Source organism: Oenanthe melanoleuca, chromosome 3 (genome assembly GCF_029582105.1).
Source record: "Oenanthe melanoleuca isolate GR-GAL-2019-014 chromosome 3, OMel1.0, whole genome shotgun sequence".
Classification (NCBI taxonomy): domain Eukaryota; kingdom Metazoa; phylum Chordata; class Aves; order Passeriformes; family Muscicapidae; genus Oenanthe; species Oenanthe melanoleuca.
Window position 1 is genome coordinate 97,625,562 of NC_079336.1, and position 23,975 is coordinate 97,649,536.

At 42.1% G+C, this 23,975-nt stretch overlaps 1 protein-coding gene across 6 annotated transcripts in view; it reads right to left on the reverse strand.

Annotated features, from left to right (window-relative positions):
* RIN2 (Ras and Rab interactor 2) overlaps positions 1 to 23,975 on the reverse strand; it is a 57,093-nt gene that overhangs the window by 15,847 nt on the left and 17,271 nt on the right. For 5 of the 6 annotated variants that reach the window (XM_056486833.1, XM_056486837.1, XM_056486835.1 and 2 more), the window contains 6 exons: positions 19,157 to 19,237; positions 13,163 to 13,257; positions 6,658 to 6,850; positions 6,322 to 6,433; positions 4,361 to 4,433; positions 2,883 to 2,974 (listed from right to left, as the gene is read on the reverse strand). In XM_056486833.1, the coding sequence (XP_056342808.1) occupies positions 2,883 to 2,974; positions 4,361 to 4,433; positions 6,322 to 6,433; positions 6,658 to 6,850; positions 13,163 to 13,257; positions 19,157 to 19,210 (619 nt within the window). In that variant the 5' untranslated portion in view covers positions 19,211 to 19,237. The remainder of the gene's footprint in view (positions 1 to 2,882; positions 2,975 to 4,360; positions 4,434 to 6,321; positions 6,434 to 6,657; positions 6,851 to 13,162; positions 13,258 to 19,156; positions 19,238 to 23,975) is intronic. The other variant, XM_056486836.1, reaches the window with a different exon arrangement.

The following is a 23,975-nucleotide window of genomic DNA, read 5'->3' on the forward strand; positions in this document are numbered from 1 at the left end:
TTATTAATTCAAAGGGGAAAAAAACCCCCAAGTGAACCTCTTAAAGCACCACCAGACATAACTGTGTGATGCATTCCTGGGGCTGCTCTTACTCATTTATAAATACCATGACCCATGCATAGCTTCCAATCAGCCCACTAAGCTTAAAATTAAACTGAGAATCAAAGAAAGGAATGGAGACTGTAACAGAATACTTCTTACTGGCTTGAGACTGAAGTGAACACAAACTGCTCGCTAGCATCTCCCTCAGGAGAAATAAAGCAAGATTCTCAGCTGGTATTAATAAGCTCACTTCATTAAGGACAATAGTTAAGCTGATTTACACCAGCCAGAGGCCACTCATGGAAACTCTACAAGTATCATGGTTGCTTTCCTTTTCATAGTGAAGACATGAAACTATACATGAAAAGGCAGCTCATGTTCCAGGTGGTGGATGCACACATCACCTTTAGTATGCAGACCAAGTGTTCAAGTGTCCAATAAGGGCACTGGCCTGCTGCCCTGCCTCTGCCTGAGAATACAGACACACAGTGACATGTGAACAGACCCAGTGTGCAGTCCCACAACCAGCACAGGAAAACCTATGCTACACCAGCAAGCTTCAGCTGCAGCCTCTGCACTTATCCCAGCAAAGTGTCAGCATGTTTGTGCAACCCAGTCACTGCTACAGAGCCTTGGCTCCTGAAGATATGAAGATTAAAACCAGATGTGCCCTTGAAGGCAGCAATCCTGCTGAAATTAGCACAGAACACCAGAGGAGGGACATTTAGCTAGAATTTGCCAATCTTGACATGGTCCTTTTCCCACAGTGTGTCAAGATGGCTCACTGGTGGCAGCTGAGCAGTGATACCTGGGCCCAAGTGCACGAATGCCAAGCATCCACAACAGGTCCATGCCCAGAGCCGTGTCCTGCCTGCAGGGCAGAGGACAGGAAACAGCCCATGGTGACAGGCCACGGCCAGGCAACGTCCACAGACACAGGCATGTTTCTCCACACAGTCATGCCATGCTGCTGGTGTTCCCAGCTTCCTGACCTCACATCCTGCCTGCAGATCTCTCAGTGCCTGTGCCTGGCACGTGGCTGCTGCAAACACACGTGATGTCAGCACTGCTGCAGGTGAAACACAAGGGACACAGAGAGAATCACATGTCCAGCACATGAAGCTTTACAGGTTGGCAACAGCCTTGAAATCCTCACCAAAAGTTCCTCCTGATGTGGTCTGCTGGGCTACATGCTGTTGACTTGTGCTGTGCAGCCCTCCCTCTGAGCCTCCTGCACAAGAGAGCTCTGACAGGGGATCCAGCCCTGTGTCCACACACCACAGGGTTCTGTGACTACACGCTCTCAAAGAAAACTCTCACTTAACAGGAAGGGCTGTTGGGAGTTTTCAGCCCACAGCATTGAAAGGCTGACTTTCTGGTGTGCTCTTCTGCATGTGGGCACCTAAAACTTCATCAAAATCTCAACATTCTTGCCTGGAAACCGTGATCTTACTCTGGTGTGTATCAGGTAATTGATCCCAAATACAGCAACCACACAGACACTGATCCATCAATCTCCTCCTCAGCCTTCAAATGTAGCAGCTAAAGAAAAACACACACAATGCAGAGACTGTGCAAGAGCAAGACTCATTCTGCAGCAAGTAGGCCACAGTGCTCTGGGGTGGGGTACTGCTGACAAGTGCAGTTAGCCTGGAGAGCCTGATCAACATTACCAGTATGGTCTCCTCTGGAGAGACTCACCTCATGGTACTTAAAGGCTTCCATGTGTCACTGGGAGACTGTCTTTATTACACTTTATTACTTTATTTACTTTCTTTTTGCCATCTAAACATTGTACTGTGTTTGCCTCTATTGCCATAATAATCCATAGTTTCACCTGACTACCTAAACTTGCAGGCAAGCAGTGCAGAAGCAATTTCTCTCCTCTCTAAAACAAACCCTTTAATTGCATTGCTACTGCAGCAAAACACAGTGCAAAGCACTCCAATACATCCCTGGACGTGGCTTTACCAAGTCCCACCACACAGTTCAAGAGATCCTCATGCTAACACTGATTTAGAGAGGATCCTTTGCAAAAATCAAAGATAATTTAAAAAATCTACTGCAACAAAGACTGCTGACAGTCAACCTTCCCTTCCTGGAGAAGGAAATGAGGCCACTCAGCACTTTGCTCAGTGTAGAGTTGCTCAATGATTCATCTGGGTGGTGCCCAAGTTTCAAATCCCACCAGGCTTTGCATCCATCTCCTCTGAGCTCAAGGTATGCTTTACAATGAGCCTGTGTTTGGCTGTAGCAGCCAAGCAATGCAGGGACAAGTCCTTGCAGTTTTTTGGTATTTTAAAATTTTGCCTAACCCCTGCCTGTGGGTACATGCTACACATCCTATATACACACTCCTCATTTTCTAAATATGCCACTTCATTGAGGCATTGGTCTCAAAATTCACCATTTTATGTTTGCATGTCAATCTGAACAGAAGTTTTACTACCAGGGGACCTCCATTCCTACACTCTGCTCACAATAAATGATAAAGCCAGTGCCTGTTATGTGAGCATGCACATATTAGGTCTTGGAGCAGAAGCCACATCCACCTCTGTGTGGGGACTGTGAGATTTGCTTTACCCAAGGGCTGCCCAGAGAGGGGAGAGAAGAAGAGAGAAAGAAACAGCACCAACAAAAATATCACAGAAGGCACAGAAGGAAGGAAGAGCACAACTGCTTGTCCAGAAGAAAGTCTGGCCTTCCTAATACGAGAAACTGCTTTTCCAAATGGAATTTGTATCATCACTAACCAACACCAACTATTTACTGATACAGCCTATTTTTAGAGTGTTACAGGAGAGCTACAGGGAAGGACATCTATGCAGAGAACTACTTACTCAGTCCAAGCTGAGCAATCTCTTCAAGTTCAGCTTCTGTCTTTGCTGCAGCAATTGCATGAGGCAGCTTCAGTGTGAATGGAAGGACATCCCTGTTTCCAAAGAGAAAAACCATTATGCTTTTCAGCAACAGCTACAACTATTTACAACAGTTGTAAATTTTTTTTTTCTTTCTTTTTGAACACTGGCAGTGACTGATCTCTGATTATTTTCTTCTTGAGCTGTGGCAAGTAGCAAGATCCTTAAACACAGAGCATAGTTAAACATGACATTATCAACCCTAGGGCTCCTTTACACTGCAGAGTGCTGTGAAGGGTCAATGACAGCCAAGTGCCCAGGACCTTCCCTAGGATCATTTCCACAGAGCCACCCAGGATTTTCTGCCTTCCAACAGAAGCTTTTACACCTGGTCTTCTACAAGCAGATCAGTGAGATGCAAACTTGTTACCTGCCCCTAACACTTCAAAAAAGCTTCTTACTTTCTGAATACACTGTTAACTGCTATTCCAGTTTCCAGAATAAAATATTTATTCTAACTAAATATTGCTAAACTGCAACATCTATAGTAGAAGTACCCGTAGAATTAAGATTAAATGAGAATCCTACACAACTGGTGTCAGAATGAATTTTGAATTTAAGTTTTCAAACAAGCCAACCACCCACTATAACACAGACAGTGGGTCTTTATAAAATAAAATATAAAATAAATATTCTCTATTCTATATTCTCCATCACAAACTAAACCAGCCAGCACAGCAACCCAAGAGCATCCCACACATCCCAAGAAACCATCACATGATCAGCATGACTGGCAGCCTTGATGCAGTAAAAAGGACTGAGACCATCACAGCTGCCTCTCCCTGCTTCCTTCAGAAAATGTGCACCTGTGCAGTTTGTTGTGTCCTGTCTGTGCATAAATACAAGGCTCAAGAATCAGTATGGAAATTCTCACCAGCAAACTTAAGTAAAATGAAAACAAAAGACAAAAATGCCAGGTACTTTTTTTCTGCATAACTGGAAAACAAATTTGGCAACCATAAACTGAAAAGCTGACAAGGTTGTTTTTGTCATTCACCATTTAAACTGACATAATCAGTTTACATATCTGACATCTATCCATTATGGTCCAAAATTTCTTTTCACCAGCAATTCCAAGAAATGGACTTTCCTAGCTAGTTTGTGATTGTTTTTTAAATGAGCTATGCAGCACTTAAGAAAGCATCACAAGATACCATCACAAGTAAGGTTCAGCTTGGCACCACCTCACAAGTGGTGTAAATCACAGCAGCCTCCCAATAATCAGTATGAAGTAAGACAGAGACACTTGCTTCCAAGACTCACCTCTGATTTCTACCATTACCTTCTAAGGCTACCCAGGAATATTTGCAGATTGGCAACATAAATATCATGCTGAACCAAGTCCTCAAAACTTAAATTTTTCTCTAGCATATGTGACTTGGAACATAGCACCATCTTACCTGCTAATACAGTAGAAAGCAATGAGTCTGAACAAATCAGCAAAACTTATTCCAGACCCCTCCAAGGAAAACGCTGCAAAGGAAGTTATGAGAAAGAATCACACATTAATCCACTGTTTCTTAAAACAGTTTAATAAAACACATCCTAGATTTTTAGCATTAAGTTAAGAAGTTTTCACTTTAAAACTAGCTACTCTTTGGTTAAGAGAAAACAACTCTGTAGAGGAGTACATATCCCTGCTGAAGGCATTTTCAAGAATATACTGATAATCTGGGTGGCAGGTTTGCTTTTTTGTATTCCAAGCATATGGTCTAATTCCTGTAAAACAGATTTAGTGTGGTGAGACCTGCACAATGTTTTGCTGATAGACAACAAATCAGTAACTGAGGCTTTGTTTGCCCAGTGTAACTAATACAGCTGATTTTTAAATCTCTTATTTCCTCCTCTTGAATTCTATTCTACTCACTTGTCTTCACCCTAGGTGTGTAGAACCCAGAGGGAGATACACTTTCATTCACTCCAAGAAAACCTTTTAACCTGAAAACCCTTAAACTCTGCCAATTCTGCTGCATGTCATTGCCTTGCACGAGGGGAGAGGAAGACAAGAGCAGTGCCTTTCCTTTTTCCCCACTTGATATACCATTGTTTCTTATTGATACAAATACTTGTTCTCAGTAATAATGACATTTACCTCAGGCTCTCTCTGATGCCAGTAGCAAATCTCACCCAATGACTACACAGATCAAGCAGAAGCAGCTCCTAGAGTGAAACAATCCAGATCTTTTGCCTCTGGTCTAAAACCTCAGCTGTGACAAACGGCTAAAACTATCAGTAAATACTTCCCCCTTGTGGAAGAATTTTGCTCATAAAAGACAGTATATAATTATTTTCTAGATGGGAATTTATTAGTATAACAAGTCTATAAACACAGCCATAGACCACACTTAGATCAACTATTACTGACAACTTTCTCTTTTCTTTGCCTTGCCTTGCTTGTAACTGGAACTAAAACCAGACACACAGAATCAACCTTTTGTTCCTCGGTGCAGGGGAGGGAGAGATAAAAAAGGAAGAAACTCAACTAAAATTATGTCAGTTTACAAAGAGAAATAGAAGGTAGACTCTCTGTTTCAGGGATGTTTAACTGAAATTGCTGGTAACTTTCTCCATTTTTCTCTTTCTTGTTAAAATTAAATATTTGCTCCACTTGCAGTTTCAGCACCACATACACTCACCAGCTGCAGCTTCCTTTGTTCATTCCTAAATCTCAAACTTATTTTTCACACCCTCCCTTCTAAAGATATGAGGGCATTATTGGTTCAAAACAATTTGGAGCGCTAACATTCGCTCATTTCTACTAAAAAGAGAAAGAACAAATATAGTTTGAATTAAATAAAGAAATCATTGATCTTGCAACAGAAACAGTTCTAAAGGGTTAAAATCCGTTTAGCTATTACACAAAGAAACCCAAAACCTAACAACAAAACCCACCACCAACAAAAACAAACCCAACAACCCATCCCACACCTGAACTGCAGACAGAGAGAGCTGATGACAAAGTTGCATCCGGGAACAGTCCCTTGAGTACAAGGAAATGCAAGGACATTTCATTGAAAGCAGACAGGATTACAGACTGTGTTTCTACAAAAGACACAGAAGTTCCTAAGAGGATAACTACCCACAAAAATAAATGAATCCTGGATTCAGCAAGGTACACAATGGAAACATTCCATTTTTGGGCAGCAGCCCCAAGTGTTTCTGTATATCTGCCCTCCTTGTGGCAGAAGGTGCCTGCCCCACTCCCAGAGCCCACCTCAGAGAGCAGCACAGCCAGCCCTCGACATTATCTGCACGACTTGGGGTACCCTCTGCTGTGGCTTTCAGCAGTGTGAATGCTCCTGCATCCTACAGGGAAAATGTACCTTAGGAGCATCTCAAAACTGCACCACTCACAACTTACTGTATGTACTTTCTTTTATGGCAAATTCTTTCAGGCAGGACCCACAGTCACTGGACAGACGCAGAGAGATTACTTTCTTCTGCAGCCTTGCAGATTTCCTAACCAGAAATATCTGTTGTGGAGAAGGCAGAAGGACATGGTTTTAGCTTTATCCCAGATGCCAGAATAAATACAGATCATATACAAAAAGGAATCAGAACAACCTCATGATGTCTGCTCTAAAACATACCACAGTTTTACTTGGTCATTACTGTACTGGGTCCAAAACCTGCGTGTAAAATGGCAGCACAACATTTGGGAAAAGCATGTCCTCAAAGAAACTGAGATCCTTCTTACCCCAGGAGGCTGTGTCTGCAAAATTTCCATGGCCTCAGCATCATTCAGAGCAAGCTGCAGCCACACAGGGTGAGTATGGAGGAGCTTGTCCAATATGCTTAGCTTGTTGGATAGGCTGTCATACCCAGAGTCCCGGGGGCAGCTTTTCACATCATTTTTCTCAGGAGGGACATTATCCATGTCCTTTATTAGACTGTAGAAAATTTAGAAAAAAATAATTAGACATGCTAACCTCCTATGAACAATCACTCACGTCAGCAAACAGAATTATCACAAAGCTCATGGCTCTGCTGACACTCTGGGCTGGTACTTCTCCTGCTGAGAATTCTTGTATTTAGCATACACAAAAACTCTCTTTAAAGGTTCTCAATTCAAAGCCAGCTTGAAGATAAGCCTTAGCATTCTTCTGTGAGGCTGGAGAAATTCAGCCATCACTTCAGGTACAATTGTATGTGCAGATATGATTGACTGAACATTTCACTTGCCTTCTTTGCTGTGCTGATGTATGGAAAAACTTGTCTTCCAGGATATTTATGCAATTCAGACACTTTTATTCCAAGATTGATTGCAAATGCTGCAAATCTTGCTCTCTCCTGCCTGCCAGAAAAATCTGTTCAGTACTCTGACCACTACCTATTGGTGATCACTGCACCAGACACAAGACCTTTGTCTGTTTGGAGGGATTATTTTCACACAAGTCCACAAACCAGCATCACTTCACCTTATGCCCAGACTGCTGTCTCTGCTCCAGCAGCTCTGTTGCCTTCACAGCTGCATATCCATTTTTGCTCCCCCCTGCTAAGAGGTCAGAGTGGGAAGAGGTGAGACAGAGATGAGAAACCCAAGAAGAAAATAGAAAAAGTGTTAAACCCCCAAATAACCCTCCCTAAGGCACAGTTTTCTTAAAAAATATGTTATAAGTGGCAGTCACTTCTTATCATACTCCCGCTAAGTTCTGTAAATATTTACATTTTTTCCATTTTGCCATGAGAGGTCCCTTACCTCACATATTAATACTACACTTCCCAGGATCAGAAACAAGTAAGGAATTGTATATTTATGCTACAAATTCCTTTGGCTGTGGATTGAGTGTTTTGTGAGAAATAAAGGCTAAGCTAAGTGTGAATGTGGCAAAGTAATGTATGATTAAAACTAATTTGGGGCAGGGCATCTAAAGTTACTGCTACATTCAGTAATGAAGTACAATTCTTGAAGGTTACAGATTCCTGTTACTAAAAATCCAAATAAACAGAATACTCTGAAAACTCCTTTTGTTATGCAAAGCTTCACCATCCTCCATATAATACAGAACACCCAGTACAAGTGCACGCATGTTGCTGGTTCAAATTCCTCATTGTTGAGCAAGAAGTACATCCTGTGACTCTTCCCATGCTAGAAATCACTATGGAGCAGTTACTCTGGTGACAGCTTCCTGATGACAAAATTCAGGATCAACCACAAAGCACCCTGCAAACTTGACTGACTCCCTGAGGTGTCAGGCAGAGGATACGTTATGTTGTTTTCTTTACAGACCTTTTCTGTGGCAGGAGAGGCCCTGGGCAGCAGAGGGCAACACAGCTCCACCTCCCTGCTGTGCTGTGCAGCTCCTCTCAATTCTGCTTTGGAACGGCCCTAAGCTGCACTTGCAGCATTTACCATCCTCATTATGCCAGCCACTGTACCCTCAGCAAGTGGGTACAGAGCTCACAAGCACAGGAGCACTGAATACTTCAAAAACAAACAAAAAGCCTCTCCACCCCCTGCAAAAACACCCACAGCAAAGAAAACAAGCTGAACCAAATGAAAACCCACCAACCAAACAACAGAAAAAAACAAACAACCAAACTGCTTTCTTCTGGCTTTGTTCAGCAGCTTGCAGCATCTCTCTGGAGAGGGCAAGCGAGGAAAGTAAATGGGGAAGAGAACTTTCAATGCATGATCAGGTAAGAAAAAGCAAAATCATCTGACTTTTCATTACCTGGATCAATTACCATTACCAGCATTTGCCTTTCTTTTTTCCTCTGTTTGCTTATTTATGATGTGATGCTTTTCAGATTTCCAAGGCATTAAAATACAGATGATTTCCCCCCACTGCCCACAAGCGTCAGAAGCTTCTACTAACTGCCAGCATGACATCAAGAGGCACAAAATACACACTGGGTGCAGGAGGGAAGTACTTTTTACATCAGTCATGACTGGGTCTGAAGCTGCCTCAGTAGGAATACTGGGCTCCCTTCTCAACCAGTTGCAGCAGAGCCTAGTGTCGCAATGGATGAATCTCCAGAAAGTCAAATTATGAACCACAAAAGTGTTTTCCTGAGCTGTGCCTCCAGTAAATATTGCTCAGGAATTTCCCACTCACCTCAGTGCCAGTTAGCTGCATTACAAACCAAAGGGAGATGTGGCAAAGTGTAAGTTATGCACCAAGGCTGGCTGCAAGCTTAGATATAAATCATTTCCACTGCCTTTGGTCAGGAGGTGAAAACTAAATACAGCAGCCTAATTTCACTGGGGAGCCACCAGGGTTTTGGAACCTCCAGGTACTTGGGTGCACAATCCCTCCCACATGCTGAGATCCAAGGAGGAAACTCTCTGACCTACATACACAGGCACCTCCTTGCTGCAGCTGCTTCTGCTCCCTCAAGAAATAAGCCAAAGATTATGAATATCCCATCATGACCAGAATTCCTAAACAGAAATGGTTCCAACAACACCGATGCAACTCAGCTAGATCAGAATGTTACTGCAACCTGTGGTGAGGTACACAGGAATAGGAAACACTTTTAAAAAATTATTTCCTATCCCCAAATAATAAAGAAGGAGGTAGAGAGAAAGATCTAACCTGGTGAACTCTGGAAAAACCACACCTGGTAAACCACATTCCCAAAGCCTGGGAGCAAATGCTGTAAAAAAACCCCACTGGTCTGTTTTGATAGCCTATTTGTGGTACTGAGCATCATATTCCCAGTTTGCTTTTCATTCTTACAATAATTTTAATTAATGATCTGGGCATTAGGCATATAGTCAAACTCTGACACATGGGAGTTCTCGAAACTTCTTATGTGTTATGAGTTAGACTAAAATTATTTGGGACTGGGATGTGTGTGTAACTACTTTGGAAACAATTGCATGGAAAGAATAACTATTTGAAATCATGAGCAACAGATGAACTCAAATGTACTGAACAAGAATAAGAAATTGCTGCAACCTAACTACTAGCAAAATATGCTGTATATTATGCAAAAACTAAATTCCTCTCCTGGTTTTATTTTCAGGTTGGAGGACGTTTGGTCGGTTGGTTGCTGTTATTTGTTTGGGATTTTGAAAAAAAATAAAAATATTCCTGATGAAAGACAATCTGACATTAAACTCAAAATTGAAACACAAATCAGCCTTAATGGATGGTCTGCTTTAATTCAGGACTGCTACACAGTTCCTCTTCAGTGGGAAAGGTAGGTTTCAACACTACTCACAATGAACTGAAGAAAACACATGATTCATGCAAGTTTCCTTAGGTTTGAGAACACCCATAAACACATGGGAAGTACAGAGAGATAACTGCCAAGATAAACAATGCTGTGCTGCATCCTGATTAGACATAGCCCACAGTAAAAAAGACAAGGAACAGGCTGAAGTGCAACCAGGAGGATCCTTGGTCACGTTGTGAACCTTGCTCCAGCCCCACCAAAGTTAACTCAGCTTGACCATCCACTGCAAAATGCCTGGATTTCTGTAAATCTAACAGACTGGCCCCAGCCCAGTCTATACAGTCATACTGAGCATCAGCTGGGAGGGGCAGAGAGCCACTGGGAACTTCCTCCTGCACCCACTCCAGCTGAAAGAACAGGACAGGGCAGCTGGGCAGAAGGTTTCTGGCTACTTGCCCAGCTGCCAGCAACAACAGAAGGCTCTCTGTGCAGGACAGAGGATGGCTGTGCTGAGGTGAGGGCTGTGCAGGGCACAAGGCAGGCAGCAAAGCTCTGCCCCTGCTCCTTCCCTGGGAACACAGCAGGAAGGGAACAAGCTGCTGCAGCCAGCAGAGCATCCCTGGACCATTCCACAGGCACCAAGTGCCTGGGGAGCCTGGAGCTGTGCAGAGGGACAGCAGCAAGTGTCAGCCCCTCCTGGACATTCACACAAGTGCCTGGGGGCTCCTAAGAAACCACCCAGGTGCCACCAGTCCTGTCCCACAGGCTCCTGGGCTGCCACTGCATGCAGAAGCTCCCTTGTTACTCTTCCAAAGGTCACTGGAACAGCAGGGCAGAAACCTGCCCCACTAACTCCCTTTTCTGACAACTCCACTCATTTGCATTATTGAGATAAATGTCTGCACTGGGAAAAAGGCCAGGCATCAAAAAAGTGGGATACTGAAACAGTCCATCTTAAAACACATTTTTGCAAGGCTTTTTTTATTTTTTTTTTTGGCCTGGTTTTTACATATTTACAAGCCAAAGTGGTAAGCCCTTGAATCATTTGTGATATTACTTGGGCCATATATATTAAAAGGAAAGATGAGCCCAGAATAAAGGGGTACAGAAGGTGAGGAGTACAAATCTCAAAGTCACCACACAACCACAAAAAAATCCCACACCACAATGCTAAGGTTGCAGACATGCAACTTCATGTCCTTATTTTTCTGAATTCAGCTGAGAACTCTGCAACTGCTGCCTTTCCAGAACTGCTCTGGGTGTCTGTGGATACCTGCTAAGGTGGAAAAAGAGTGAGGAAAATGGACATTCCATTGAGCTCAAATTTTCCTAGATGCAAATCCAAAGGTCATATCAAAACACCAACTTCTGAACACCAGAACACACAATAAACTACCTCAATTGCCAAGATTAAATTAACTACAAAGAAATCAAGTTATTACAGTAAACAAAGCCTTGTGAGGTGTCTAATTTAAACAAGAACTCTGGAAAAACTTTGTTGAAATTACTATAATCTTGCTCTCCAGCTCTATAACAAAAAAAAAGGTGTCAGTGCATAACGAAATTACATCATTTATACCAATTTTGATACAACTTCTTCCTTACATAGAAGCATGCAGCTCAGAATTTTGTAGTCACAGTAGGTTTGACTTTAGCTCATTTATTCAGACTTCATATTTCACATTATCACCTTGAAGTGACAGAAAATAATTTTTTGATGGCTGTTATTATTTTTCATGTCAATTGCATTATTCACTTTTTTATGTTAGGTTTACTTACATATGTTAAACCAATATTTTGCAGTCAACAAGTTAAGATTAAAAATCCTTTTAAAAAAATCGGTAAAAATAAAAACTCAAGATCTGTAAAATGGGGAGGTTTAGTTGACTATTTCCAGCTAAGTGCTTCCACCAAGATTTTAGAATCAGTACACCTTAGCCTTTCATGCATATGATGTATTCAAAGATACAAGAAACCTTTTCTTAACTGAAAAGTAGCTGATGATCTCTGAAGTAAATTAGCTGGATTCACAAAATGAACAAAGTATTCTTTCTACCCCTCTAAAAGAGCTGTGCTCTCAAAAGCTTTAAAAATTGAGTAGTGTTCAACCAGGGCAATAGCCAAGGACTTCAATTAGTTCAACTGTCTTACATTCTTTACCACTTGGACAACAAAGATGCTGCTTAATGTTTTTGAAAATAAGCTATATATGGTTTGTAGTAAGTTCTTGCACATTTCAATAGAATTCATAGGAAGAAAAAGAGCTAAAAATCTTGGATGCAATTCTAAAGTCAATTTTCCACTTTGTTAACTCACTGCTAGAAGCACAAAGCCTACCAGCTCCAGGGCTGGCCAAGACCATGTACTCAGATAAAACACAACACCTACATTGGGTGCATTCCTCTTGCAACAAATATTGCAAGTAAGTGCATAAATGTGCTCTATTGTTAACTCACCTAAAACTCTTGTTAACACAACTAAAATATTGATTATTCTCCAGATGTGAATTCAGCAGATGTTACTGCTCAAGAAAAGCCAAAATGCTGGGGTCCCATTCTGCTCTCTTCAAGGTATAAGGTACAACTTTTTTTTTAATGCCCAAGTTACTCATATATAAATTAACTTAAACACACAACCCACATATGCATCAGGCTCCTAGCAGTCAATATTTTACTTCCTAACCTCAGAGCATAAATATATCATGGCCTTGTATCTTAAATCTTCAAAGAGAGCTTGAAGCAATGGACATTTTGTCTTTATGAAAGCAAAGCTGTGCCACAGACAATGGTAATAATATTATTAGTTTCCTGCTTTAGACATCCATCAGTAGCCAAGGTTTTTAACAAGGAAGTAGAAGTGAAGCTCAGTTGCAATTAGAAGATATTAAGGCAAATATACCAAACAACTGAATCTCCTGCACAAAGGGAAATTCCTTGGATCAAGAGCAAGGTCATCTACACCTCCTATGCTGCCAGGGAGAAAAGTGCTAGGACATAAGCCACCCAAGAAGAAAGCACAATGAAAACATTCCTGTCATGGCAGACCCTCCAGAACCATGAAATAAACATTTTAATCACCTCTGCCAATCAGCAGCTTCATCTTCCACTGTGAGATCTGTCTGTACCATCTCCTGTTTCAGTTCTCCGATTTCTGAGGCAATTGTGTCAATGAGCTGGAAAGGGACAAAAATAGTATGACATCAAGTGAGTGGAAGAGGCGTGGAAAAGAAGCCAGGGCAAGTTTAGTCACCAGAGATTACAAACTTTTTCTTTTTTTGTAAAATCGCATCCTACTTGGACTTCCCCTTGCAAAGGAACAAGTAAGGGTTGGGGCCACATATGAAGGCTCTCAGAGGAAGACTAAATCCTGTTTTGTACCAGTACAAAACCTTCCAGTTTGGCCAGCCTTTTAATTTAAATGGATTAAATGTGCAGCCTCTGTGTATTATACAACATCCTACAAGAACTGAATTATTTAACTGTTTGTAGCATTTACCTTCTCAAAAAAAAAAAAAAAAAAAAAAAAAATTAGAAGAATTCCATGTGCAAGGATTTTGTCTCAGAAGTGACTCTAAGCCAGCATTATGATATGGTGGAGGATGAAAAGCAATGAGGCAAGAAGGGAGTGGGTGGCTGCTTTTCACATTAGGTTTTGGATTCCATCTGAACACAACAAGTCAATTAAAAAAGAATTGCCTTGCAACCCTTCAGCTCAGGTAGAACACCAACCTAACTCTGGCTATGAGGGCAAACACACATTTTAAGGTGGGCAAGATTAGCAGTAAGGTTGTATCCTGAGAAATGCAGAATTTGCTAGCCAGACTTCAAGGAACCATTTTATTGAGCAGAATCCAATGAGCTTTGCAAAGCCTGCTCTCTTGAACATTTCTTGGTAGCCAATGCACCAAGTTTGCTTGTCATGCCACACCAGGACAACCTGCAAACCCCAGCAGGGCTCCCTCTCTCCTGCTGGGAGGGAACCTAAAGAAAGGTTTGCAGTGATGCAATGATCTCTACCACCACCCCTGCACATCACACCCACCCAAAACCCTGACAAAACATGAAGGAAAACCAGCTTTGGGGTCCAAGTCAGAACAGTCTTTGCAGCTGCCCTGAAGGTATGAGTCCAAGTCCCACTCAGGGCAGGCAGCTCAGTACAGCAGCAGTTTCAAGGAATTGCAGGCATCCTTTTCCTAAATAGTGACATTGGAATTTTTCCTCCACCTCATGAATCCACACTCCTTTCCTGAGCAGCATTATTCCAACCAATTCATAAAAAGTTTTAGTCTGCTTAAAACTGGCCAACTCCAATAAATGAACCTTTTATTAGAATGAATTACCATTACCCACACCCTAAGGGCTTTTTTCAGTCCAAGTCACAGCTCAGGGGTTTTGTTTGCCTTTGTCCAGGGGGAAAGGAATTGAAGTTTCTTTTCAAAGGACTGTTCCACCACTTAAGGCCTGGTGAGCTTAACATGTCAGCAGACTGGGAGCAGCACAAAGATACACAGAAGATAACAACCATTAACCAATGTCAACTCCAAACATCACCCCAGCACAGAGACTCCTGGTCTGGGAAGGGATAGATAAGAGAATGAAGACTGCAAACTAATTAACATTAAAGGCAAATGGATCAATAACCAGTAGGAAACCAAATACTAAGACCTTGGGACCAGTGAACATTGAACCAATGAATTTCTCTGGGTTTTGACTGAATGTGAAAAACCTCATAAAGACCTGTGTGATGGAATGATTTCCTGTGCACAACCAGGGCAATGTGTGGATGAGCTGGTTTCTTTGGCACATCTTGGCCAGAACAAAGTAATGCCTTAATTCTCCAGCACTAAACATTGTTGTTGGAGAGTTTTTGTTTTTCTGTTTAATGACAAAACAAAAGTTGCTCTTCTTTCAATTTAAGAAAAGAAAGCCTTATGGAGCTGCATCATTTGTGTATCCAGTTAACTGACACATACTGTTATTTTTCCATCCAATAACCTAGGGTGTACTCCTGACAGCATTTCTCAGTATTTAGGATCAATGAAACCCCTGGTGTTACACGAGGCACACGTGACTGCATCGTACAAGATGAGATGTTAAGAACAAGTTTTTACAAAGGCAGGAAGGATCCTGACTATGCACTATTATTAGCTCCAGCCCTGAGGAAACAAGCAGCAGCAGAAGGCTCTGCCTTTTCAGTGCAAGGCTAAAAATATTGGAATTGTTCAAAAAGACTTCTCTATTTGCAACAAGTGTGGTACCTCTTTGGCTGGAAATAATGGGAAAACTCAACCCTTTGATCCAACAGACTTGAAATCAACATAGTAAGAGACAACTTCCAAAGGAAAATGGAACTGAAGTGGATGTTTACATTTTTCAGAAACCACTGTTAGTGCAAAACAGCATAAGTGAGCCCAAAGACTTAAAAAGTAATCAGAAGAAATCTGCTGGGGACTGTTTAGGTCTGTGAAATAGATACTACCATGCTATGCTATAGAAAGAGGAAGTTTACCTGAAAAATGCATTTGGAAGTATGACATCCTCTCAGGTGGTTAATTAATCAGTACTTCTTAAAAAACAAAAATAAAATGAGATCTTATATAACATGATAAAACAGATATTTTTTTAGTAATGATTTTCCTTTGGAATTTATTTCTAATAAAGCACTGATCTGTAAATTCAAAAGACACTACAGTATAACCACTGTAAACCCAAACAATAATTATGACTCAGGCAACATGAATTCACATAGCAGCCCACTACAGTGTTGTCTAATCAAATCTATCCTAAACACTAGATTGCCAAATACCCATGTACTCACTGTTTACATTCCTAGCATCCATGAAAGAAATAATGAAATGCAAACATCTTAAACCACAGCATTTCCTTTCATAACACACCATGCTCTGCTTATTGTCAATTGATTCAGAGCTCAACAAGTCTGAGCTCAGCTTTAGGGAGCTGGCAAGGGTGACAGTGAAACTCCTACATAAAGGCCACAAACATGGCACCTCAGCATCCCAGCCTTCTCTCACCACAACACAGCACCTATTTTGCTTTGCATCATTCAGGATGTTGCACAAGCAGCAAAAATCAGAGCCAGTGTGTGCACCAGAAGCAGCTCACTCCCAAGGGGCTCCAGCCACATTTGTGAAGCTCTCCACTGACACTCACATCAGTGCTGTGCACCAGGGAAAGCTCACACCCAGGACCAGATATAGACAGTGCCTCTCCCAGAAGCCCAGCATATCTACAGCTCTTATTACCCACTTGACTCAAAGAGTTTGCTGTTCACAAGAAGACAGGTGGTTTTGATTTGATGTCTGTTCCCAGACATTTTTAGGAAAAAAAATGCGTGACAACTGAACTTCTGCTTTTTATGTTGAAATGTAAAATAAGCTTGTGCAGAGAATTAACAAAACTTCCATCATTCTGAGAAGGCACTGAGAGGGTCAGCCAAGATGACCACTGCAGAATGTTTCCAAGCCCTGAGATTCACAAGGGCTCAAGAGGAAAAGGTAAGATGGGTGCTGCTAATCTGGCATGGGGACAGGGGCTGAAGAAGGCGAGCTCAGTATCAGCCTGGACAAACCAGCCTCAGCACCCACCACTCCCCCTTCCTGCCAGCATCTCATTTTTCACTCTTTCTGGAGACCTGCATCCTCTCTGGCATCCCATCTTTTCCTTCCTGTTTTGATAAGCAGAACGTAGCAGCCCTCACAGAGGGCCCTGTGTGATGAGGTGGCCAAGAGCCAGAGACGAGCCCGACTGGGAACGCTGCTTCTGGACTTGGGCAAGCCTCTGAACACAGTCCAGTACTTTGATACATGGCTGCAGATTCTGGGTGTTTTGCACAGTGAGCTAGGAATTCTCAGGGCCACTGACATTGCTCAGTGTCTTACTCATCAGAAACAAAGTTTTACCCGATGCTTGGTTTTGGAACAGAAAAGCTTCACTGTAAAAACTCTGTATAAAAAACTCTGTGTAAAAACTCTGATGCCAGTTCAGTAAACACCAGAACAATTGGATGAGAAGGAGGATAATTCAGTAAAGAGCACATTTGTCAGAGACATATATTCAGCCTCTTGCCTTACCAGAGACTCTCTCTGTAACCACTGGCAAGCTGTTCAGTCCCAGAATTATCCAAGACTAACCTCATCTTTGTCTCATTCTTACTACATGCTGCCTCTGAAGAGTCCACAGAATTTAGCCTCTAAAACTAGACTTCTGCTCTAAAATGGGGACAACACTGTTTTCCTTGTGTGCTAACAGTCAAAGAATAGCCATAAAAAAACTAAGAGATTGGTAGAAGCTGCAACAATGAGAACTACTTAAGAACCAGAAAAAAAAGATAAAGTTGGAATTTCCCAACTGGTACTTGTCAGCAATTTTTCTGGCAAATGTTGCTGAGTATGGTAAGATACTTCCTTAAGAAGATTTAAGTGCCCTGAGAATCTGCCTACCAGCGTGGTAAAGGTTTCTTAGGCAACTGCAAATTAACAAGCACAACATGAGAGCCACATACAAGTAGAGGGGACAGCATTCTGAAGAACAGATTAGCAGGGATAAAAGGCCATATACCGATTACTAGGTCTCCTAAACACAGACAGACAAGGCAAATTAAAATAATGCAAACTCAAAAATCTAATGTGCCAAGTATGCTACAGCTCAGCTGTAGCAAACAAATGTAACTGTTGTCACAATTCTGCTCACATGGCAAAGGGAGGAAACAAAAAGGTGATTCCACTGTACACACACAGGCTGGGCATCCCGACTGCCTGCAGCTTCCAGTCCCACACTCTGTGCTCAGAACCATGGTCCAACAGTGCAGCTTCCCAGGGATGGTGAGAGGTCTGGAAAAGCAGCCTGGAGGCATCTATTTCCCTGCCAGCATGTCCTTAAGGAAATTTAGGACCTTAGCTGTCTAATTGACAATGCTTCTTGAAATTGCCTGGACAGACTGCAGACTGCATTTCTAACTATTAGAGTAACTATATCCCCATCATCACGAACAAAACAGCTGTTCCAGCACCTATTTTCTACCTGAGAATCACACAAGGAGATCCCAAAAGACTGCAGAAAATGACTGGCTGCTTGCTTACAGTCCCATCTGGCATCAGGATGGGAGTGCAAACCTTCAGGATACACGCAAGAGACAACCTAGAGATATTTCTTGGAACTACAGTTCCTTGCTGTGATTGGAAAAACAGGGCTATTCTCCCTGTTTGGCTGTGCAGTGCTACCAGCAAGGCTGATGTTTGTACTCCTGAGTTATGAGAGGTAGCTGAAGCTAGTGTTGCAGAACTGAGAGCTGGTTCCTGTTGCTGGATGACCCTGGTAGCTGCTGGGCACTGAACTGCTGGGCAAGACAAAAGGAACACACGATGTCACTGCAGCACTGATCATTTCCCAAAGATTGCCCTAAGGGAAACCGCTGCCCCAGGGGAAGAGAAGGAATGGAAACAGCAGCACACCAAGACTGCAGGCATTAGCATCTTTCACTGGAAGAAGCTACAGCAAGTGATGAATATCATAAGGATACAATTCCAGTAAGTTAATTCAGTGCTCAGAAGAATAATTTTTTTTTTTTTTTAAGCAAAACCCTGCCCATGAAGGCAGCCACTGCCACTCTGGCATGTAGTTTAGGATTCAGTCATCTTTTGAAAACTGCAGCCTGACTTTTTGGGATGCCAATTGTTCTCAAAATAGGCAAGGAAGTTAAACCAATTTTCAGTCCAGTAATGGAAATCATAAACCACAGCTTTAAGGGACACAAATCCAGTTTTTGAAGGCTCCAATAATTTTATAATAAAGCTTATGTTCTCAGCATTAGCAGCAAAGAAAGCCATAACCTATTTTACACAAAATATTCTATTCCGTGTACAGAAAAAATAAACATGTGAAATACTGGGGGGAAATCTAGGGACAGATCTGCCTGTAAAAAGAAATGCTCAAGAAGTACTTCCCGTTTTAGAGAAAAGGCTTACTATGTATCACAGAGAGTACTGCACATTCTGCTGTGCTCCCTTCACACTGAGCCTCACACTTTATGTTCTGTATAAATGTCCCATTTACCTTAAAGAAACTTCCTCTTTTGTCCACACAACGGGTTTTCATTGTCACAGACATCTTCCCTGAGAAGACTCCACTGATCTCCTAGAAGCAGACACATATTTGTAATGGTTAGTCCAGTCTGTAGGAAATTCCTCTGCAATTCTAATCCACAGAAACAGTCACAACAAGCCTTCTGCCAAACCCTTTCCATCAACAACATCATGCCATTTCTTTCCTACCAGAAATATCTCTTCAGTCCATTATTTTTCCATAAATTGCTTCAAAAATACAGTGCTACTCAGAGTTCTGTATCTCTCCCTTCTTTTCACAGCTGATCCTGTAGCTGTGACTGGATTTTAATGTGCTCATTAAAAAAGAATGCTAAAACATAATGATTGCTTTCTTTGTTTACTTGACCTCAGTCTGCAGTACAAACAGAACAAAATGTTAGATGTCATTACAATCCACTCTCAAATATTACAGTATTTACAGGACCTATCAGGGAAGGAGGGGAAAAAACAGTTTAAAATCACCCAGAAGGGAGAAAACACTCTGCCATTAAAGTAAAAACCAACAAAAACCAACAACAAAAAGCCCAAACAACCCCCAGAAATGCTGCTTCAAGTTTCTAAAATGCAATTGAGTCATACTCAAGTCAGGAACTGAAGGTGAAGTTAGGAAGAAGCAGCATTTTCTGCTGTCAGGTAAACTGAAGGAACGATTCAACACCCAGGACAATACACTAATGCATCAGAAGGGGAGGAATATCAGGAGGGTGATCTCCATCTGAAAGCAGAGTAGTTCCTCTAAGGTCACAACTAATTCACACCAATAATTTGTGAATCAGCTTCTGAACTAACCAGGAGTCAATTCCATGGCTAAAAAGTATTTCTGGGATTTTTACAGGTGAGCTGTAACTGTATTTAAAGGACCTAACTCTTCTCCTTGCCCACACACTTTCCAAGCATATAGAAGGAAGTTATGTTGGAAGTAAAAGGAGCAAATAATGCAAGTGCAAAATATTACAGAGTAGAGAGAGACACAGCTTTTGATTTGATACAAGCAGAAATTAAAATAAAAATGGCTGCCAGCAGCAGTGAAAGCCAAATCTAGTGGTGTGGCTGCAGAGGGAGATGGAACAGAACAAAGCAGCTGGGACAGAGAATGCTGGCAGGTAAAAACCTAATTTTATACACCACACCAAACACACACGTGCTTCTGCTTCCCTCTAATGCCTTAGGAGAAAGAATTGACACAGCTAAGGAAGACCAAGGCAGGAGGAGGAGCTTAAATGAAAGAAAGGTTAAATTAAAAAGCCTGGCAAGCAAAAGCAGATGAGAAACTGAGAGGTACAAGCAGGAAAAAAGAAACATTTCAGTTTTAACATGTAGCAGGAAGCTTTAAATAGTTCTGCCTTGTATCCAGAGGACCCACCACAAGAGCACTAGAAAAGGTTACATTTTTCCACTTGGATTCTGGTTAAAAAGCAGCCATGCCAGGAAGCTCAGGAACCTGCCTGTTTTCCAGGCAGGGTTTGCAGACCTTGAAGGCTGAAAAAAAAATCTTGAATTCTGCATTGTTGTGAAAACCAAACACTAGAGGATGAGCAAGACAGAACAAAAAACAGTGCTGGGAAAAAATTAAAAATAAAAAATTCCAACTTTCTTCCTAAATCAGAATATTTAAAGAATACACTCCTGGTGAAGCTCTAAGAATTGTGAACTGTGTTTCTTTACCTACAAGTGTGTCTAAACAACTTGGTTGCACTAATCCCATAAGAGATGATGTTCAGTGAAGTGGGTGGTTTTGCAGGTGAGTTGAGTTCTGTCTCTTCATTTGCCACATACATATGAGTACAGAGCAGTTCTTCCCCTCTGGGGAGCATAAGAAATTGTATTTTTTAAAAAAAGTCTTCTTTAGATCAATTCTGGAAAGAAAATTTGCACCTGAGAGTGTTAAGGCAGAGGGAGACCCAAGAAACAAACAAGCAAAAATATTAGAACAAGCAAAAAATTTCCAAGATGATCCTATTCCCTTAATGGCAACACCAAATTAAATGACACAGGGAAAAAACCCAGAGTTTAAAGGAGTTACATCAGAGGGTTATGAGCAAGATCCTGCAGTTGTCTGTACATCTTTAGTCTCAGTCATTAATCACTCCATTTGCAAACAACAACCTCTTCACAGGAAATCTCATGGGTTTCAATTATTTATTTATTTTTTTCAATTTAACCACAAGGATGTCTGCATGCAATCCTATTACCAAAAGAAGACCATTCTGGGATTTCTACACTCTCCACTCAAACATACAGAGGAAGGAAAACACACAAATACACACAAATACACAGTTATTGCCCTTCAAAGAGTAGTATGACTCCAGTCAGAAGAAAGCCTCAAATAAAACCACTGCTTATTTCACTTGGAAGAGGTTCTGGAGCTCTAAACTTCTATTACTGTACTATTTATACAACATTACTGCTATCTGTAGAACCTGAACTCTGAACCTCAGCTGGGCCCTTCTCAGCTCCACACAGACACCTTTCGTAGTTGCAACATAATTTCAAACTAATTTAGGGTAACATAAATAATGTTTCATGTTTGAGTGGGTTTCAGTATTTCTGACAAAAATCACAATGGGAAACAGTGCGGGGCTCTTTGGTATTTGTTGGTAAGGACAAATACATTTTATTTAATTTAAAAAAGTAAAAAAATCCCCACCCTGCTCAATATGACAGTATGACACTTGACAATATGCCAAGAGATATACAACATACTTCAGATTTCCAGCAAACGCCCTCATCCTCATGCAGTTCATTTTCCTCTTCTCCTGGTGCCTTTGCCAGTCCCAGGGAGCAGGCTGTGCTCATCTCTAACCTACAAAGCCCTGGTTTGTCCAATTACTCTGACCTTATCCCAATCTTGGCAAAATTCAACTTTTCCTTTTGAAAGTATTTCCTCTGAGAAGCTGACTGCAAGCCTCCTTCCAGGAACACAGATACAACTGAGCACAGTATCACTTTGAAAATCTATCAAATAAGACCTTCAGTCTGCAAACTATCACTGGTGCCAGGATCTGGCAGATCTCTCAGCTCAAATGTTGCATTGTGTTAACACAGCTGTATCCACAAGCAAAATGTGAGGGGATTATGTACAGAGAAATTCTAATTTCCATCATTCTTCTGGCTGCAGAAAGGGATAACAGTCTTTTTTTTTTTTTTAACTCAAGTAATGCAAGGGCACGTTACTTGTAGAATACAAGTACAACATACAGCAAAAATGGCAAGTCACTCTTTACACACTGGTGGATTTCTGTATTTTGCCATTTTACACAAAGAGTTTAAAAAAACCTTGCAAGTATTAAAAATTCCCTCACCCTCCTTTTCCTTCAAGCACTCTTTATACTTCTGTCCTTGCTACCTGAACATAATGTGTTTGTGTGAGCTGCTCCCTGAAGAAAGCCACCGGTATGATGTCAGTGAGTGCTTGGCAGCCAGTAATTGTGCCCTCGATGTAGAAAGATCTTACAAAGACAGACATTCCCTACAGGCAGGCAGAAGGGCCAAGACTGTTGCAATCCTCTTCAGGAAACAATAGCGTCTCCAAAAACTGCAAAGGAAACAGGAATAGCATCACTCCCAACTTTTCAAAGGCAATGAGGGGGTCACAGGTAAACTGTATCATGCTGCTCATCTCCCTTTTAACACAACAACGCCCTTAAATCACACCCAGCTCTCCCAGGACACCGCACCTCACAGAGCACTAAGCCACCAAGCTCAGGAACTGCCACCTGGACAGACCCACCTCCAGGGCTGTGACAAGGAACTGCCACCTGGACAGACTGACCTCCAGGGCAGTGACAAGGAACTGTCACCTGGACAGACTGACCTCCAGGGCTGTGACAAGGAACTGCCACCTGGACAGACTGACCTGCAGGGCTGTGACAAGGAACTGTCACCTGGACAGACCCACCTCCAGGGCTGTGACAAGGAACTGTCACCTGGACAGACCCACCTCCAGGGCTGTGACAAGGAACTGTCACCTGGACAGACTGACCTGCAGGGCTGTGACAAGGAACTGTCACCTGGACAGACCCACCTCCAGGGCAGTGACAAGGAACTGTCACCTGGACAGACTGACCTGCAGGGCTGTGACAAGGAACTGCCACCTGGACAGACTGACCTCCAGGGCTGTGATCCAGTCTGCTTCAGTCAGGGCATAATCATTGGAGTCAGCCTAAAGTGGGAACATCACTGCCAGACTTACCCACTGATCTTTCTACATCTGCTTTCAGCCAGTCATCACTCCTGCCTCAACTCATCTTTTGCCTGCAGGCTTATTTTTTCCTCTTGATTCCAGATCCTATTTGCTGGCAGCCTTTTATGAGACTAAAGGATAAAGAGGAGTTATTACTTTGAACTTGTTTTAGCACAGCACTCTCAGGAGAGGTTTTAAGTCCCATCAGATTTTGGGCAGATCCACTGTCTCACTCACAGCTGTGAAGCCACTTCTTTTATCTGTGGAGCCATAAATTCAGAAATGAAAGCATCTGAAAATCCCATCTGAACAGGGCACAAGAAGCAGCCTGGCTCTGCTCCACCAACATGAGCAGACATGGCATCACTCTTTCCAGCAGGAGCATGCAGCTATGCAAACACTGAATGCCTCAGAAAAGCCAATCCTCAGGCTTTGCAGAGCACTGCACGCTACCAGGAGAGTTCTGTTTGCTGCTAGCACTGGCTCTCTGCACCCCTTCCCAAGTTTCTTCTTCCTCTCTTCCACTAAACAACCTCTTCCTGCTTGCTCCCATGGCATACTTTCCACATTACTGAAAAGGAATAAA